Genomic DNA, 15,795 nt, shown 5'->3' on the forward strand with positions numbered 1-15,795 from the left:
AAGCTTTCAATTTCCTCAGTAAACCTCATGGAGAATTCACAAAGAACGTATCTGCTGACCATGGATTCATGCACGGAGATTCCACCTCGCTGCGCCACCATGACATTTAGTTTCATTTAGAGATAGAGCATAGAAACAGGCCCTTCGGCCCAAAGAGTCCACGCCAGCCAGCGATCCCCCTCCCCGTACACTAGCACTATCCTACACACACTAGGGACATTATTTTTTGCAGAAGCCAATTAACCTACAAACCCATACGTCTTTGGAGTGTGGGGGGAAACCAGAGCACCCGGAGAAAACCCACGCAGGCCACGGGGAGAACGTACAAACTCCGTACAGACTGCGCCCGTAGCCAGGCTCGAACCTGTACATCTACCCGATCTATTCCTCGCATGATTTTGTATACATGTATATCATATATGCTAAGGGAATAACATTTAGTGCAAGGTAAAGCCAGCAAAGTCCGGTCAATGCCTGTGCGAGGGTCAGCAATGAGGTAGGTGGTCTTTCAGCCCCACTCTCTGGGTGTGCTGTTCCATGTCCTAGCTTCTACCTTCCTGCAACTTTGCCGCCAGCCTCTATTGCTTTGTCGCAACAATAGACACGCTCCCTTGCCCTCTAGTTTGAGTTCAGTTTATTGTCACGTGTACCGAGGTACAGTGAAAAGCTTTTGTTGCGTGCTAACCGGTCAGCGGAAAGACAACACATGATTACAATCGAGCCGTCCACAGTGAACAGATACATGATAAAGGGAATGATGTGAATAATGTTATTCTTTGTCTTGTGCAATGCTAGTCTTTGACATTACCAATAAAGGATCTGACTGTCTACCGTATCTATCTATGCCTCTCATCATTTTATATACTGGATTGTATTAAAAGTCACTGTATGAAACTTCATGTGATCTTGTGCATGTTGTAATAATGCTCGCACAATGAAACTGAATCCACAGCGGTTGCTGCCAGACGAGTATTTGCAGCAGTGGGGGCTGGGGTTTGGGGCATGTGGCATGTCTCCAGTTATAGCTGGGCCAGGGGCAGCTGCCGAGAGCAGAGGGAACGGCCGATACACCAGCGCCATGGATCTGCGCACGCTGGGAACGCCAGTGCAGCCAGACTTCAGCGGTGAGGACAAGACCGTGTTCCACGTGTACACAGAGTGTGAGAGGCTGCAGCCCCTGTACGAGTATCTGACGGGACTGCTCCTCATGTTGTGCCTGCCCTTCACACCCACGCTCCTGATCTTTGGTCACCCAGTGGGGGGGGGGGGGGGGGGGGGGGGGAAGAGAGAGAGAGAGAGAGAGAGAGAGAGAGAGAGAGAGAGAGAGAGAGAGAGAGAGAGAGAGAGAGAGAGAGAGAGAGAGAGAGAGAGAGAGAGAGAGAGAGAGAGAGAGAGAGAGAGAGAGAGAGAGAGAGAGAGAGAGAGAGAGACAGAGAGAGACAGAGAGAGACAGAGAGAGACAGAGAGAGAGAGAGAGAGAGAGAGAGAGAGAGAGAGAGAGAGAGAGAGAGAGAGAGAGAGAGAGAGAGAGACAGAGACAGAGAGAGAGAGAGAGAGAGAGAGAGAGAGAGAGAGAGAGAGAGAGAGGGAGGGAGGGAGGGAGGGAGGGAGGGAGAGACAGAGACAGAGAGAGAGACAGAGAGAGACAGAGAGAGAGAGAGAGAGAGAGAGAGAGAGAGAGAGAGAGAGAGAGAGAGAGAGAGAGAGGGAGAGAGAGGGAGAGAGAGGGAGAGAGAGGGAGACAGAGGGAGACAGAGAAAGAGAGAGAGAGAGAGAGAGGGAGAGAGAGGGAGAGAGAGGGAGAGAGAGGGAGAGAGAGAGAGAGAGAGAGAGAGAGAGAGAGAGAGAGAGAGAGAGAGAGAGAGAGAGAGAGAGAGACACAAAAAATGCAGGAGTAACTCAGCGGGTCAATAGACAATAGACAATAGGTACAGGAGGAGGCCATTCGGCCCTTCGAGCCAGCACCGCCATTCAATGTGATCATGGCTGATCATTCTCAATCAGTACCCCGTTCCTGCCTTCTCCCCATACCCCCTGACTCCGCTATCCTTAAGAGCTCTATCTAGCTCTCTCTTGAATGCATTCAGAGAATTGGCCTCCACTGCCTTCTGAGGCAGAGAATTCCACAGATTCACAACTCTCTGACTGAAAAAGTTTTTCCTCATCTCAGTTTTAAATGGCCTACCCCTTATTCTTAAACTGTGGCCCCTTGTTCTGGACTCCCCCAACATTGGGAACATGTTTCCTGCCTCTAACGTGTCCAACCCCTTAATAATCTTATACGTTTCGATAAGATCTCCTCTCTTCCTTCTGTGGGGAACATGGATAGGTGACGTTTCACAAAGTGCTGGAGTAACTCAGCGGGTCAGGCAGCATCTCCGGAGAGAAGGAATGGGTGATGTTTGGGGTCGAGACTGTTCTTACTGCTGGGCCTGGCCAAGATGGCCATTCGCAGGTCCAGGCAGCGGGCGGTCGATGGTCACACCAGAGTCGGCTGCCTGCCCCTCCTCTGGGCCCGCGTGTCCCTGGGCAGGGAGCACGCACACGCGGTGTCCACAGGGACTCTGGAGGCCTCTGTGACCGCTGGTCGCCACGGGGGGTTGAGTGTTTTAGGGTCAGAGAGTCATAGAGTGATACAATGTGGAAACAGGACCTTCGGCCCAACTCGCCCACACCGGCCAGATGTCCCAGCTACACTACCTGCGCTTGGTCCATATTCCTCCAAACCTGTCCTATCCATGTACCTGTCCAACTGTTTGTTAAACGTTGGGATAGTCCCAGCCTCAACTACCTCCTCTGGCAGCTCGTTCCATACACCCACCACCCTCTGTGTGGAAAAGTTACCCCTCAGATTCCTATTAAATCTTTCCCCCTTCACCTTGAACCTATGTCCTCTGGTCCTCGATTCCCCTACTCTGGGTAAAAGACTCTGTGCATCTACCCGATCTATTCCTCTTATGATTTTGTACACCTCTGCATCATGATATTGTAGATAAAGTTGACCATATTTTAATCTGATAAGTGTTTGGATGAAAACTGCCAATGGCAGTCTTGATTTTGTTACCACCCTGTCGTTGTGTGTAATTGTATAAAAGCATTTTGGATTATTAAATAAAAAGTGCAGCCCTAGCAAACTGTGGGGGTGATACACAATGGGCGGCACGGTGGCGCAGCGGTAGAGTTGCTGCCTTACAGCGAATGCAGCGCCGGAGACCCGGGTTCCATCCCGACTACGGGTGCTATCTGTAGGGAGTTTGTACGTTCTCCCCGTGACCGGCGTGGGTTTTCTCCGAGATCTTTGGTTTCCTCCCACACTCCAAAGACGTGCGGGTTTGTCGGTTAATGGCTTGGTGTAAATGTAAATTGTCCCTAGTGTGTGTAGGATAGTGTTAGTGTGTGGGGATCGCTGGTCGGCACGGACTCAGTGGGCCGAAGGGCCTGTTTCCGTGCTGTATCTCTAAACTAAACTAAACTAAACTAAATCCCCTTAACATTGTCCGGCCCAGGCTCGGAACTGCCCTTTGTCGGCACTGGGCCTGTACTCACTGGAGTTTAGAAGGATGAGGGGAGACCTCAGTGAAACGTATAGAATAGTGAAAGGCTTGGATAGAGTGGATGTGGAGAGGATGTTTCCACTAGTGGGAAAGTCTAGGACCAGAGGTCACAGCCTCAGAATTAAAGGACGTTCCTTTAGGAAGGTGATGAGGAGAAATTTATTCGGTCAGAGGCTGGTGAATCTGTGGAATTCATTGCCACAGACGGCTGTGGAGGCCAAGTCAGTGGATATTTTTAAGGCAGAGATAGATAGATTCTTGATTAGTACGGGTGTCAGAGGCTGTGGGGAGAAGGCAGGAGAATGGGGTTAGGAGGGAGAGATAGATCAGCCATGATTGAATGGTGGAGTAGACTTGAAGGGCCGAATGGCCTAATTCTTCTCCTAGAACCTGCGGACTCAATAAAGTGAGAGCTGGGACAATGAGTGTGAATGGTGAAAGATCAACTTGCCCATGAAGAGAGGCAGTGGTGATGGTGGCATCCCGTACCGTGATGTCATTCACCTGCCAACACCTCACATCATAGAAACAGAAACATAGACAATAGGTGCAGGAGTAGGCCATTCGGCCCTTCGAACCAGCACCACCATTCATTGTGATCATGGCTGATCATCCACAATCAGTACCTCATTCCTGCTTTCTCCCCATATCCCTTGATTCCCTTAGCCCTAAGATTCAAAACGAAAACCTGGTCTGATCCAAGCGACCCAACACGGAACAAATGTGGGGCAGGGAATCGAACATTTGCCCTTTATTTCAGAAGCCAGGTTTATTTCTGTCGCCTGAGATTGAAAACACGCAAATCCTGAGCTGTCAAGTGATGATTTGTGAGGCGCAGCTGTCCTGTGTAAAGTCCCAGCCTCTGCTCACACGGTGTGCTCAGCCCCCAGTGGTACTGACCTACTGCCCACTCTCTGTACAAGCTCCGGGCAACACATCGTCTCACAGTACAGCCGTACAGTCCTGCTCTCCACAAGCTCCGGGCAACACATCGTCTCAGAGTACAGCCGTACAGTCCTGCTCTCCACAAGCTCCGGGCAACACATCGTCTCACAGTACAGCCGTACAGTCCTGCTCTCCACAAGCTCCGGGCAACACATCGTCTCACAGTACAGCCGTACAGTCCTGCTCTCCACAAACTCCGGGCAACACATCGTCTCACAGTACAGCCGTACAGTCCTGCTCTCCACAAACTCCGGGCAACACATCGTCTCAGAGTACAGCCGTACAGTCCTGCTCTCCACTCTCCGCACAAACTCCGGGGAACACATCGTCTCACACTACAGCGGTACAGTCCTGCTGCCCACTCTTCGCACAAACTCCGGGCAACACACGCCGTCTCACACTACAGCAGACAGCTCCCCTTGCAAGGTCACTCTTCACAGCCGACACTTGGCTTCACGTGCTGACTAAAGTCTCTGGGGTTAGTGGCCAAGTGGAACATTCGACTGTGCGCTGCAGAAACCCAAAGCAGCGTTAAACTCTGCCGAAGATAGACACACAAAAGCTGGAATAACTCAGCGGGTCAGACAGCACCTCTGGAGAAAAGGAACAGGTGACGTTTCAAGTCTGCCTGTTCATTTTAATGCTGAAGACCGTCAGTAACGGGAGTGGTTTCATTCTCTCTCAAGGTAGAAACAATGAGAGGTAAGAATTGTGTTTTAAATGCCTGGTCCAAATATCTTTGTCTAAGTCAACTCACTTAACACTTGCCTCCGTGATTGCTTTTGATTTTGTTTTTCAAACCATATTTCAACTCAGCATGGGTCCAGTTTTTGCTGAGTTGTGCACTCTAGGGTCAATCTGACATTTTAGATTGCATGTTTTACGATGATGTTGCCAGGACTTGAGGGCCTGAGCTACAGGGAGAGGTTGAGCAGGCTAGGACTTTACTCCTTGGAGAGCGGGAGGCTGAGGGGTGATATTATGTATAAAATCATGAGGGGACGAGATCGGGCAGATGCACAGAGTCCTTTACCCAGTGTAGCGGAATCAAGAACCAGAGGACACGTGTTTAAGTGGAGTTTGCACGTTCTCCCCGTGACTGCGTGGGTTTTCTCCGGGTGCTCCGGTTTCCTCCCACATCCCAAAGCTGTGCGGGTTTGTGGGTTAATTGGCCCCCTGTACATTGTTCCCAGTGTGTAGGGAGTGGATGAGGAAGTGGGTGCTCACTGGTTGGCATGGACTCGGTGGGCCGAATGGCCCGTTTCCATGCTTTCAATTCAATAAAAAGGTTCTGTCTTTAGTCAGCGATATCACAATTCCAGTGAGACTGAGTCATTGATGTAGTTCCTGTAATATTAATAGAAACATAGAAACAGAAAATAGGTGCAGGAGGAGGCCATTTGGCCCTTTGAGCCAGCACCGCCATTCATTGTGATCATGGCTGATCGTCCACAATCAGTAACCCGTGCCTGCCTTCTCCCCATATCCCTTGATCCCTCTAGCCCCTAGAGCTCTATCTAACTCGCTTTTAAATCCATCCAGTGAATCGGTCTCCACTGCCCTCTGTGGCAGAGAATTCCACAAATTCACAACTCTCTGGGTGAAATTGTTGAGTGTTGTTGTAATTATTGTTGCGTTGAGTTAACTCCACAGAGAACTGAACTTATCACTGTCTGCTTTCACAGGCGAAATTGTTCTGGGAATTATTGCTTTCTTATCTGTACAGTCGGTCACAGGATGCCCGGAGAAATGCCAGTGTGTGGAGACTGAGAAAGCGGTGCGCTGCACAGGTAGAAGGTTGACGGAGGTACCAAGAGGTATTGCCAGAAACACAGAGAGCCTGTACTTACAGAACAATCGTATCCACACAATATCAAAGGCTGACTTCACTGGCATGTCTCAGCTACAAACCTTGGACTTGTCCAACAACATCATTTCAAACTTATCATCAGATACGTTTGATGGACTGCACAGTCTTCTCATGCTAAAGCTGGCAAATAACTCCATCGCCAATGTGGGCAACCAAATGCTCCACTCAACCGGCAACCTCCATCAACTGGATCTGTCCTTTAATAACCTCACTAGTTTGCCCGACGGGCTATTCAACAACCTGCAGAATCTGACCAGGCTTGCAATACATCAGAACCAGCTTCAGCACATCAGCAGGTCGTTGGTGCATTCCCTGCCAAGTCTACAAGTCCTGATGCTCAGGAGAAACCAGTGGCGGTGTGACTGTCGCCTGACAGGGCTGAAGCTTTGGTTGGAGACCTTCCTGTACACAGGTCAGTCAACAAACACCAGTTTACCTTCACCCTTCTCAGTGGTGAAGTGGTGCCCATGGTTCCCAGAGATTGCCAATCAAATTACCTCCTAGAAACTTTCACCGTTCCCTCAAATCCACAACGATGCCAGGTGACATTCAAATATCACAGCACCATCATGATGAGACCATAAAACATCGAGCAGGACAGCACAGGGACAGGCCCCTCCATGCCCAACACAATGCCAAGTTAAACCAATCTCCTCTGCCTGCACGTGATCCATATCCCTCCAGATCCATGTGCCTATCTAAAAGCCTCTTCAACACCACTATCGTACCTGCCTCCACCATCACCCCTGGCAGCACGTTCCAGGCCCCACCACCCTCTGTGCAAAATCAGATCAGAACAAACTCACAAACTAAACCCTTTTGAAACATAGAAATATAGAAACACAGAAAATAGGTGCAGGAGTAGGCCATTCGGCCCTTCAAGCCAGCACCGCCATGGCTGATCATCCAGAATCAGTACCCCGTTCCTGCTTTCTCCCCATATCCCTTGATTCCATTAGCCCTAAGAGCTAAATCTAACTTTACTCTGATCTTTACTCCTATCTTAGCTCCACCAGTCACTGACCTTTACAAGAGATTAGCACTTACTCCATTACTGACTTTTAATTCTTTTTATCCATTGCATTCCTAAAACGGGTAAAAAGAATTAAAAGCTTTCCCATTAATTAACTGTGCATTTTTCCATAGATCATGATTCCTACGATACTATTTCCCTGGTAGGTTGGGTTGCAAGGAACAATTTTCACAAAGTGTGCCAATCTGTTAAGTTCCAGCAGAGTGCTACAGTATAATAAAGGAAAGTGAACAGGAGCTCATTGCATTTTAAATAGACCTTAAAGTGATAAAATAGCAGAAGTGTTAAAACGAAAAGAGGAATCATCAGATATATGTCATATCACATATATACAGCGAGGAAACAGGCCTTTTCGGCCCACCAAGTCCGCGCCGCCCAGCAATCCCCGCACACTAACACTATTAACACTATCCTACACACACTAGGGACAATTTTTACATTTACCCAGCCAATTTACCTACATACCTGTACGTCTTTGGAGTGTGGGAGGAAACCGAAGATCTCGGAGAAAACCCACGCAGGTCACGGGGAGAACGTACAAACTCCTTACAGTGCAGCACCCGTAGTCAGGATCGAACCTGAGTCTCCGGCGCTGCATTCACTGTAAAGCAGCAACTCTACCGCTGCATACCGTGCCGTGAAATTGTGTAAAAGCACAATTAAAAACTTAATATTATAATACTGAAGATATCATAACATACAGGAGGTATCCTTGTAAATACAATGGAAGTGAGATGTTGAATATTGAGCCTTGTTATGGAGTTAGCAGATGTACAAGTCATTCTGTTAGAAACATAGAAACATAAAATATAGGTGCAGGAGGAGGCCATTTGGCCCTTCGAGCCAGCACCGCCATTCAATATGATCATGGCTGATCATCCACAATCAGTACCCCGTTCCTGCTTTCTCCCCATATCCCTTGATTCCGTTAGCCCTAAGAGCTAAACCTAACTCTCTCTTGAAAACATCCAGTGATTTGGTCTCCACTACCTTCAGCGGCAGAGAATTCCACAGATTCACAACTCTCTGGCTGAAAACATTTTTCCTCATCTCCGTCCTAAATGGCCTACCCCTTATTCGTAAACTGTGACCCCTGGTTCTGGACTCCCCCAACATGGGGAACATTTTTCTTGCATCTAGCCTGTTACAGCACATGTCTCCACAACACACATTGGACATATTGCATTCGATGAATTTGGGGATTCTATTTCTATTACGCACATTATATGGTTAAATTATGGTGTCAGGGGTTATGGGGAGAAGGCAGGAGTATGGGGTTGAGAGGGAAAGATAGATCAGCCATGATTGAATGGCGGAGTAGACTTGATGGGTCGAATGGCCTCATTCTACTCTTATCACTTATGAACATCACCTTATAATGTGATTTAGATTGGGAACTAGAGAGCCACTTAAAAGTTCCTTCAGAAATTGGCAGGCAGAGAAAAAGCTGTCTTGGAAAAAAACAGTTTCCCTGTAATCTCCCTACTGCCACTCTCACCATGGTAGGCCATTGGAATTGACGATTGATTGCTTCTATTGACCCTTGTGCATTGATATTAAACCATACAACATCCAGCCTTTAAAATTTGTAGCTTGCAGTAATAAAAGTAAATGTAGCTGCTAAAAGTATCGTTGTTTTTTTAAACTGTGTGAGAGAAATGACTGTTTGAGTCTGAAAGTCTTGAAACTCCTCACCCCTTTTCCCCCATTGACACAACTGGGGTGGCACGGTGGCGCAGCGGTAGAGTTGCTGCCTCACAGCGCCGGAGACCCGGGTTCCATCCCGACCACGGGTGCTGTCTGTACGGAATTTCTACGTTCTCCCCGTGACCTGCGTGGGTTTTCTCTGGTTTCTCCGGTTTCCTCCCACACTCCACAAAGACGTGCAGGTTTGTTTCATCAGGCAGATGTTACCATCTGTGGCTCAGTGTTGCCAGCAGTTGTTTCAAAGGCCTGAGTTACAATGTGGTCCTGGCAACGGAAACCACTTTGCCTCACGTGAGAATGATCTTTTGTTTCCCAGAATATCACTGGAGTTTGCATAGAGTTACAGAGTGATACAGTGTGGAAACAGGCCCTTCATAGAGTCACAGAGTGATACAGTGTGGAAACAGGCCCTTCATAGAGTCACAGAGTGATACAGTGTGGAAACAGGCCCTTCATAGAGTCACAGAGTGATACAGTGTGGAAACAGGCCCTTCATAGAGTTACAGAGTGATACAGTGTGGAAACAGGGCCTTCATAGAGTTACAGAGTGATACAGTGTGGAAACAGGCCCTTCATAGAGTTACAGAGTGATACAGTGTGGAAACAGGCCCTTCATAGAGTCACAGAGTGATACAGTGTGGAAACAGGCCCTTCATAGAGTCACAGAGTGATACAGTGTGGAAACAGGCCCTTCAGCCCAACTTGCCCACACCGGCCAACATGTCCCAGCTACACTAGTCCCACCTGCCTGCGTTTGGTCCATATCCCTCCAAACCTGTCCTATCCATGTACCTGTCTAACTGTTTCTTAAACGTTGCGATAGTCCCAGCCTCAACTACCTCCTCTAGCAGCTCGTTCCATACACCCACCACCCCCTGTGTAGGAAAGTTACCCCTCGGGTTCCGACTAAATCTTTCCCCCCTCACTTTAAACCTATGTCCTCTAGTTCTTGATTCCCATACACTCCGCATCTACCCGAATCTATTCCTCTCATGATTTTGTACACCTCTATAAGAAAGGTATATCACAGGAACAGGCTTTTCAGCCCACCGAGTCTGTGCTGACCACGGTCACCCACACACTAGCACGATCCTACTCTCCAGGGACAATTTACAGAAGACAATTAACCTACAAACCTGCACGTCTGTGTGGGAGGAAACCAGAGCACCCGGAGAAAACCCATGCAGGTCACTCCAGCATCTCTGGAGAACATGGATAGGTGACGTTTCACAGAGTGCTGGAGTAACTCAGTGGGTCAGGCAGCATCTGTGGAGAACATGGATAGGTGACGTTTCACAGAGTGCTGGAGTAACACAGCGGGTCAGGCAGCATCTGCGGAGAACATGGATAGGTACACACTATACACCCACTGCTAAACTATGTTGTTGCCTGATTTCCAGCCTGTTTTCCCTCTTGCTTTCAGACCTAATCCCTCTATGTCCAGAATCGTTTATTAAACCCTGACCATCCACAACCAATTTTCTCCTTTCTAAAACCACTGGCAGCTTTCCACGCACGCGCCCTCCACCCAATCTGCAGCCCCTTCTCAGGGGGTCAGAATGAAACACCCCTGTGAGTTAGCAACAGCACAATTTAAATCATTCCTTTATCAGCAAACTTATTGGTTGCAGCAGATTAAAACAATCAGATCAATTGAGAAGTAAACAGATGTGAAGAAGGGAAAATGGGCAAGGAATTAAATTCCTTTCTTTGACTTAACTGTCTTTCCAGCTCGACCAGATGTGCCCCCAGATGTAATAATTGTACAGCTTAGATGGAAATGCATTTTTTTCTGTGCTGTTTGTACAAACCACAAATCATGACCAAAGTCCCATGCAATGCCTCACTCTTCTCCACACAGGGGGGCAGATTGATGAGATTCTCTGCACACAACCCGAGGGCTTAAGAAGCAAGGACCTCCTGAGAATCCCGCATGAATTATTCCAGGTGTGCTCCTCGGTGAAGGACCCGCCATCTCACGCCGACTCCGAGCACGGAGGTCCCACCATGCCAAGCTCGCAGCACAAGCTGGAGGGGGAGATCAGCCCGGACTGTACGCCGAAGGCCAAGCAACGGTCAGGCAGCCTGCGGCATGCCATCGCCACTGTGGTGGTGACTGGAGTCATCTGTGGCATCGTCTGCCTGATGATGCTGGTGGCAGCTGTGTACGGCTGCTCCTATGCTGCTGTCATGGCCAAGTACGAGCGCGAGCTCACGAAACTCGACCATCTGGGCCCCGATGTGGAACAGGACAACGCCGAAGAGAAGGAACCCCTGGGTAGCTCACTGGTATGAGCTCCCCCCTACTGCCTCCTCAAGGGGCAAGAGTAGACACAGAGTGCTGGAGTAACTCAGCGGGTCAGGCAGCATCTCTGGGGAACATGGATCGGTGACGTTTCACAGAGTGCTGGAGTAACTCAGCGGGTCAGGCAGCATCTCTTGGGTAAAGGATTGGGTGATGTTTCGGTTTGGAGTCCTTCTTGAGACCCATTCCAACCCAACACAGCACCTATTCCTTCTCTCCAGAGATGCTGCCTGTCCCGCTGAGTTACTCCAGCATTTTGTGTCTATCTTCAGCATAAACCAGCATCTGCAGTTCCTTCCGACACAAGAGTCAAGAGTGTTTCATTGTCATGTGACTCGAAACGAAACAATGACATTCTGACTTACTTTTCAATATCAAGACAAAGTGTTGGACACAAATCTTTGTAAATCTATAATTAACATTTCTTTCAGATGGAAGAAGGCGCCTAACATCCTAGACTGTTTTAATTTGCTAAAGATCTTTGGACCTTGTGTAGTTTGCATGTACATCACATACAGGGTTGCCAATTTCCTCACTCCCAAATACGGGACAAGGTGACGTTACCACCCCGCGCCCCACGTGATCTCACCCAGCCAGCGGCCGCGTGCTCCCGCTCCACCAGCGGCAGCCGCCCGGGCCGGGAGGCGGGTTGCTACGCAACCTCCGTTAGGCGGTGCCCAGGCCTCCGGGCCTACACTGTCCGGGCCTACCGTGTGTGAGCCTACAGTGTCCGGGCCTACAGTGTCCGGGCCCACAGTGTCCGGGCCCACAGTGTCCGGGCCCACAGTGTCCGGGCCCACAGTGTCCGGGCCCACAGTGTCCGGGCCCACAGTGTCCGGGCCCACAGTGTCCGGGCCCACAGTGTCCGGGCCCACAGTGTCCGGGCCCACAGTGTCCGGGCCCACAGTGTCCGGGCCCACAGTGTCCGGGCCCACAGTGTCCGGGCCCACAGTGTCCGGGCCCACAGTGTCTATGCCCACAGTGTCCGGGCCTACAGTGTCCGGGCCCACAGTGTCCGGGCCCACAGTGTCCGGGCCCACAGTGTCCGGGCCCACAGTGTCCGGGCCTACAGTGTCCGGGCCTACAGTGTCCGGGCCCACAGTGTCTATGCCTACAGTGTCCGGGCCCACAGTGTCCGGGCCCACAGTGTCCGGGCCCACAGTGTCCGGGCCCACAGTGTCCTGGCCTACAGTGTCCAGGCCTACAGTGTCCGGGCCTACAGCGCCCCCCCGAGCCTAATATGGGACAAGGGTGGTCCCGTACAGGACAAACCAATTTAGCCCAGAATACGGGATGTCCCGGCTAATACGGGACAGTTGGCAACCCTAATCACGTGCTATGTATATGAGTTCCAAATGGCTTGAATCAGTATCAACAGAATGATGAGAAAGCTGAAGAATGAGACACAAACACATCAAAGGGATGTCTGTCAACCATTCCATGGGAACTGTGCAAGATGGAGCTTGTGTCTTCTCTGCTGAATACTTACTGTAGGTTGGTTGCAGTGTGTTAACGGCTCGATATAAACATAAGTTGTTGCTGTGGTTTCTTCTGGGACAGTGTTATAACTGGGAACACATTGGTATCCTTCACTAAATATACATTTTAGCAATTTGTATTAGGTTTTTGGGTTGTAATTATTCGTGTCTTGTAAGATGTGAACACTGTGGCCTTCCAGTTACCCAATGAGTTGTGGTAGGCCATTGGGATTGCAATCACAAGAAATAGGTTTGTCCTCTTTCTGGAGAGGTATACTTTCATTTAATAAATTCAATGGTGGTGAATCTGTGGAATTCATTGCCACAAGTCAATGGATATATTTAAGGCAGAGATAGTTTCTTGATTAGTACGGGTGTCAGAGGTTATGGGGAGAAGGCAGGAGAATGGGGTTAGAAGGGAGAGATAGATCAGCCATGATTGAATGGCGGAGTAGACTCGATGGGCCGAATGGCCTAATTCTGCTCCTATCACTTATTATCACCTTATTACTCATCTTACAGTATTATGTTCTCACGAGTAACGTTGTCATGCGTTCTGTTTAAGTCTATTTCACTGGAGACCTGACATTAGTTCAGAGTGAACTTGTGAAAAATGTTTTCATGTCACTGTGACCGATAACTGTGGTGGCCCATTACAACCCATGTGGAAAACGAAAACTAGTGGCGATCAAGATTTCAGCTAGAATTCAGGGTCAATAATATTAAATTAACAACAGAATGTGAGAGGTAATTCTGCACAAACAATCATTGAAAATATACGTCCTGTGAAAAGTACTCTCTATAATCAGTAACAAACGTATCTGAAATGTTAAATTAAATTGTTGATGATGTTATTCCCATCTGCTTATGTTTTTCTTCCACAATTACCTCACCATGCTTATCAAAGCACCCTGCTTCGAAACATCAAATAGACTTTATAAACCTCTCCATTGCTTGGTATGTTTTGCTTGCTTTCTTTTTGTGAACTTTATATTAATGCTATCAATAAGAACTATTTTCCAGTAGATGCTGCCGTCTGCCAAGAGTGGTTTCTAAATGGAAGCATGCATCATCTGCAAAGCATGTCTTCATTGCCCCAGATGGCCATTTCAATTGGCCACAGATGGCAATATCTTGGATCAGCATCTGATCGTTTCCCAACCCATATTCATTATGCCCATCTTTCCCAAAGTAAAGCTTTGAATTAAACGTTTACCACACCACATGTGGCTATAAGCTCGTACCGACACAGAGGTTACAAGCAGTTTTTACCAGAACATGGCATAATGTACCCAACAATCAAGAGTGGTGAAGATAGACGCAAAATGCTGGAGTAATTCAGCGGGTCAGGCAGCATCTGTGGAGAACATGGATGGGTGACGTTTCACAGAGTGCTGGAGTAACTCAGCGGGTCAGGCAGCATCTCTGGAGAGAATGGATGGGTGACGTTTCGGGTCGAAATCAATCGTGGTGATCATGCCCCATGTAACCTCCTCCTGTCTTACATTATCAAAACATCCTTCTGTTCCATTCTTCACTACGCTACAGTGCGGCACGGTGGCGCAGCGGTAGTTTCTGCCTTACAGCGCTTACAGTGACAGAGTCCCGGGTTTGATCCCGACTACGGGTGCTGTCTGTACGGAGTTTGTACGTTCTCCCCGCGACCTGCGTGGGTTTTCTCAGAGATCTTCGGTTTCCTCCCACAATCCAAAGACGTGCAGGTTTGTAGATTGTTAGCAACTTGCAAACAAGCCTGGCGTTTATTCCATGGAAGTGTGCAGACACTGGGAGCCTGATGCAACCATTAGAGCACTGATCTCTCTGGCCAAGTTGAAGAGTGGCATGGTGGCGCAGCGGTAGAGTTGCTGCCTTACAGCACTTGCAGCGCCAGAGACCCGGGTTCCATCCCGACCATGGGCGCTGTCCGTACGGAATTTGTACGTTCTCCCCGTGACCTGCGTGGGTTTTCTCTGAGACATTAATTGGCTTGGTAAATGTAAAAATAGTCCCTAGTGTGTGTAGGATAGTGTTAATGTGCAGGGATTGCGGGTTGGTGCGGACTCGGTGGGCCGAAGGGCCTGTTTCCGCACTGGGAGGTATCTCTAAACTAAACTAAAGGGGAAAGTTTCAGCAGTGAATCGTTGGCCGTGCTGTGGACTCCCCCACACTGAGCTGTGGAATCCATCCTGTGATCCTGCACCCGGTGAACCTGGCACAGATACAGGCAGTCCATCTACATCAATGGCAACAGCAGCTGCTCGGCAGAGGCTGGGCAAAGCCAACTCCAATGCTTACTGGAACCGCTTCAGCTTGTTTGATGCTTCCAGCCATTAGAGATTGTTTTAAGTGCTTTCTTCTTTAGCTTTTCCAAACAAATTAAACAATTTAGAAACAAGGAACTGCAGATGCTGGTTTACAAAACAAGTGCTGGAGTAACTCTCAGGGGAACATGCGGTGGGGTGGCAGGCAGTAGATGGGAGGGATGATGGGTCTGGAGAAGGGTCTCCACCCCAAACATCACCCGTTCCTTCTATCCAGGGATGCTGCCTGTCCCGCTGAGTTACTCCAGCAGTTTGGGCTGGTTTCTGTGCTGTGTGACTCCATGTGCCTCAGGACCCAGTGCAGCTACACTGCGGACCGACCGACCGACCGACCGACCGACCGACCGACCGACCGCTCACTGAGGTTTTAGATGTGATCCCACATCACCATCAGCAGCAGAATCTGGACAACTAACCTGTCAGTTGTGCTGCAGACACTAATCAAGTGTGACATACTTTGGTCCTTTTATAGGGCTTCTAATTGCGTTGTTAGTGCTCAGTTTCATGGGAAGCCCAGAAGTGTGGCTGGAGCTTGTTACCAACTCGATAGATGGGGTTACCTTTCCATATCAGCAGAGCATC

The 15,795-nt window shown here is 49.1% G+C and overlaps 2 protein-coding genes across 2 annotated transcripts in view; one reads left to right on the top strand and one right to left on the bottom strand.

The window, feature by feature from the left end:
- The window catches only part of cacna2d3a (calcium channel, voltage-dependent, alpha 2/delta subunit 3a), a 337,954-nt gene that overhangs the window by 92,847 nt on the left and 229,312 nt on the right, over positions 1 to 15,795 (bottom strand). The gene's annotated exons all lie outside the window — the stretch shown is intronic.
- lrtm1 (leucine rich repeat transmembrane protein 1) lies at positions 1,040 to 11,559 on the top strand. The gene is made up of 3 exons (XM_078414640.1): positions 1,040 to 1,124; positions 6,185 to 6,781; positions 10,971 to 11,559. The coding sequence occupies exons 1-3, from the start codon at positions 1,079 to 1,081 to the stop codon at positions 11,402 to 11,404; spliced, it is 1,077 nt and encodes a 358-aa protein (XP_078270766.1). The 5' UTR covers positions 1,040 to 1,078; the 3' UTR covers positions 11,405 to 11,559.

This window comes from Rhinoraja longicauda, chromosome 17 (genome assembly GCF_053455715.1).
Source record: "Rhinoraja longicauda isolate Sanriku21f chromosome 17, sRhiLon1.1, whole genome shotgun sequence".
Lineage (NCBI taxonomy): Eukaryota > Metazoa > Chordata > Chondrichthyes > Rajiformes > Arhynchobatidae > Rhinoraja > Rhinoraja longicauda.

Coding starts and splice junctions, on each gene's coding strand:
- lrtm1 (XM_078414640.1), top strand. CDS start 1,079: ATGGATCTGCGCACGCTGGGAACGCCAGTGCAGCCAGACTTCAGCG. Junction 1,125..6,184: donor AGTGCAGCCAGACTTCAGCG/GTGAGGACAAGA, acceptor CTGCTTTCACAG/GCGAAATTGTTCTGGGAATT. Junction 6,782..10,970: donor GGAGACCTTCCTGTACACAG/GTCAGTCAACAA, acceptor TTCTCCACACAG/GGGGGCAGATTGATGAGATT.